Consider the following 2,500-nt stretch of genomic DNA (forward strand, 5'->3'; position numbering starts at 1 on the left):
GGCCCATCCACATCATCAACATCAGTTATTGTGAAAAAAGAGGAGGAAGAAGAGGAGGAGGAAGCCCCAAAGAAGAGAAGAGGAAGAGGGTCTGCATCAGTTGTTGTAAAGAAGGAGGAAGAAGAGGAGGAGGAAGCCCCAAAGAAGGGAAGAGGCAGGGGATCTGCTGGTAAATCTGCAGCAAAGTCGGGACGAGGCAAAAAGGGCACCGAAAATGGCGAACCAGAAACAAAGTCTGTTGGTGAGTGCATTATGCATTAACAAGTGTTGTTTGACAGAGATAAACCCTGATTTGATTGAATCTTTTAGGTTACTGTGCACTTTTCAAATGTGGATGATGGGTTAGAGCCTGTATCACATAACTTTTGAAACACAAGAATGAGAATTGTAATGCATCGGTATGTGTTTGAAATAAGTGTTGATCTGTGTAGAATCAAACACATTGATAGGTTATCAAAATTAATTCAGACAGAAACTGAGAAAGACAAGCGTGAAAAAAATCAAGCCTTTCTCTTGACATTCCCATAAACCTACTAAGCTGTTGTACACTGCAAGACCTATGCACTTCTTTTTTTCGGATAATACACACATGCTTGCAGAAAGATGAAAAAGTAGCTGACTTTGATAATAGTCTTTCACCCCCATCTGTTCTACTTCTAACCTTCTAGCAGACCGTTGCACTGTTAGTGCTACCAACCCCACAAAATCAAAGTTTTGGTCTTCACCTGCTCATGTCTTGTGACCAATTGACTTGTATTTTTTTTCTAAAGGGACATTCTTTCATTTGACAAGTAAATCAAACACCTCCTTGGTTAAGCTAAACAAGTGAATCAAACACCTCCTTGGTTAAGCTAAACAAGTGCTGTTTGTAACTTGTAATGCTGGAGCTGTAAGTTGCCAAGTATGAACACCATTCTGCACCTTTTTCGTTTGGGTGTTCTGTTTGTGAAAGTGTTCGTCAGGTATGTCGTAATAGCCGTTTTGTGGAAATAACTCTGTCAGGATTTACAAGCGTTGTGGAAGAGTTGCTCTCTGCTAACCGGAAATATGTGGTCAACCCGTTAAAACAATGATGGCAGCGAAATAACTGACTCCGATGTGTAAGTTATGCGTGTTTACAGTTTGTACAAGGTAAGCAGGGCACAATGCTTGCAAATCCTGACTGAGTTATTTCCGAAAATCGTCTATCAACTCGTGACTGGTTGCTGAAGTAATACACATTGCTGTCCTTGCAGTACGCCAAGTTACAGTAGCCAAAGGCAGTGCTCCTGTAGATGCAGAGTGCCCTCTCGAGTCAAAGTGCAAAGTTCATGAGTCATCTGGCATCATTTGGGATTGCATGCTAAATCAGGTATGTATTTTGTTGGCTTGGGTCTTTTAGTAAGGAGATTTTTTTCTATGTTTGTATACACATTGTACATGTATTTGCTTGGTTTTTGTTGTTTGATTTTAGTTGTTTGGTCACATCTAAGCTGATTATTCATTTTGTTGCTTGCTTTTTCTCCTTCCTTGTCCTCCCTTGATATTCAGCTCTTTTTATTTTCAACTTTCATTCCCCCGTCTTGTTTCAGACGAATGTTGGAAACAACAACAACAAGTACTTCATCATTCAGCTGTTGGAGGAGTCAGGCAAAAAGTCGTACCACGTCTGGATGCGCTGGGGCCGCGTTGGCTACAAAGGTCAGAACAACCTGATGTCTCCTGGAGGGGACCTCGACAAGGCAAAACAGATCTTCTCTAAAAAGTAAGCCGAGAGGAGTAAAGCCTGTTGGTTATTTCTGTTATGTGCGCATAGTGTAGTGTCTGATCTCTAGCCCTTCTGTGTACAAGTCCGGTAAAACTGTAGATCAGCTTCCCGAGCTGAAAACCCTGAACCAAGTGATATCTGTGATATCTGCACCTTACTTCGTGTGTTTTTACTTTCTGCAGTTGTAACATGACATTCTTAGCTGTGTGTGAAAGCAAATGTTTTAAAACAAAAAATCTTTGGTGCAAAGCAGTCAGTAATAGATCTGTTCTTTTCATCTGCATTTGGGTTGATGCTTCATATGGGGTAAAATGTGTATGTGTCGTGCCCAATTCACGTAATTGCCAAATTCGCGTAATCAGCACCATTGTTGCCCATTTCGCGTAATCGGCAAAACGTGAAATCGGCAGCGTTTTGCCAAAATCGCGTACAGGCTTCTAAAATTTGCCCATTTTGCGAAATCGGCAGCCACTTTTTGGTTTTAAAGTTCTCAAAAGCCTGGGATATCATCACACTTAAACAACTAGATACTCCAATGGATAGATATCGCAATAATCGATAAGTTATGGCAAGTTATTGCAGAAAGTGTAGGCTTCGTGTATTTCCGGAGTTATGCTCGACACAGGCCAACAGAGACCATACAAAACATAGTAGGGAGGTAAAGCAATGTTCTGGTGACACAAAAAGTAACAGACTGGCTGTCGCTTTTGCGAAATGGGCAGATTTTAGAAGCCTTTTCGCATTTTCGGCAAA

At 41.2% G+C, this 2,500-nt stretch overlaps 1 protein-coding gene across 1 annotated transcript in view; it reads left to right on the top strand.

Moving 5' to 3' along the window:
• The window catches only part of LOC138963264 (poly [ADP-ribose] polymerase 2-like), a gene marked incomplete in the record, with an annotated part of 18,080 nt that overhangs the window by 6,442 nt on the left and 9,138 nt on the right, over nucleotides 1-2,500 (top strand). The window contains 3 exon segments of the mRNA XM_070335335.1: nucleotides 1-241; nucleotides 1,236-1,351; nucleotides 1,572-1,744. The exon segment at nucleotides 1-241 is cut by the window's left edge and continues 29 nt beyond it. Of these exon segments, the coding sequence (XP_070191436.1) occupies nucleotides 1-241; nucleotides 1,236-1,351; nucleotides 1,572-1,744 (530 nt within the window).

Source organism: Littorina saxatilis, linkage group LG1 (assembly GCF_037325665.1).
Source record: "Littorina saxatilis isolate snail1 linkage group LG1, US_GU_Lsax_2.0, whole genome shotgun sequence".
Lineage (NCBI taxonomy): Eukaryota > Metazoa > Mollusca > Gastropoda > Littorinimorpha > Littorinidae > Littorina > Littorina saxatilis.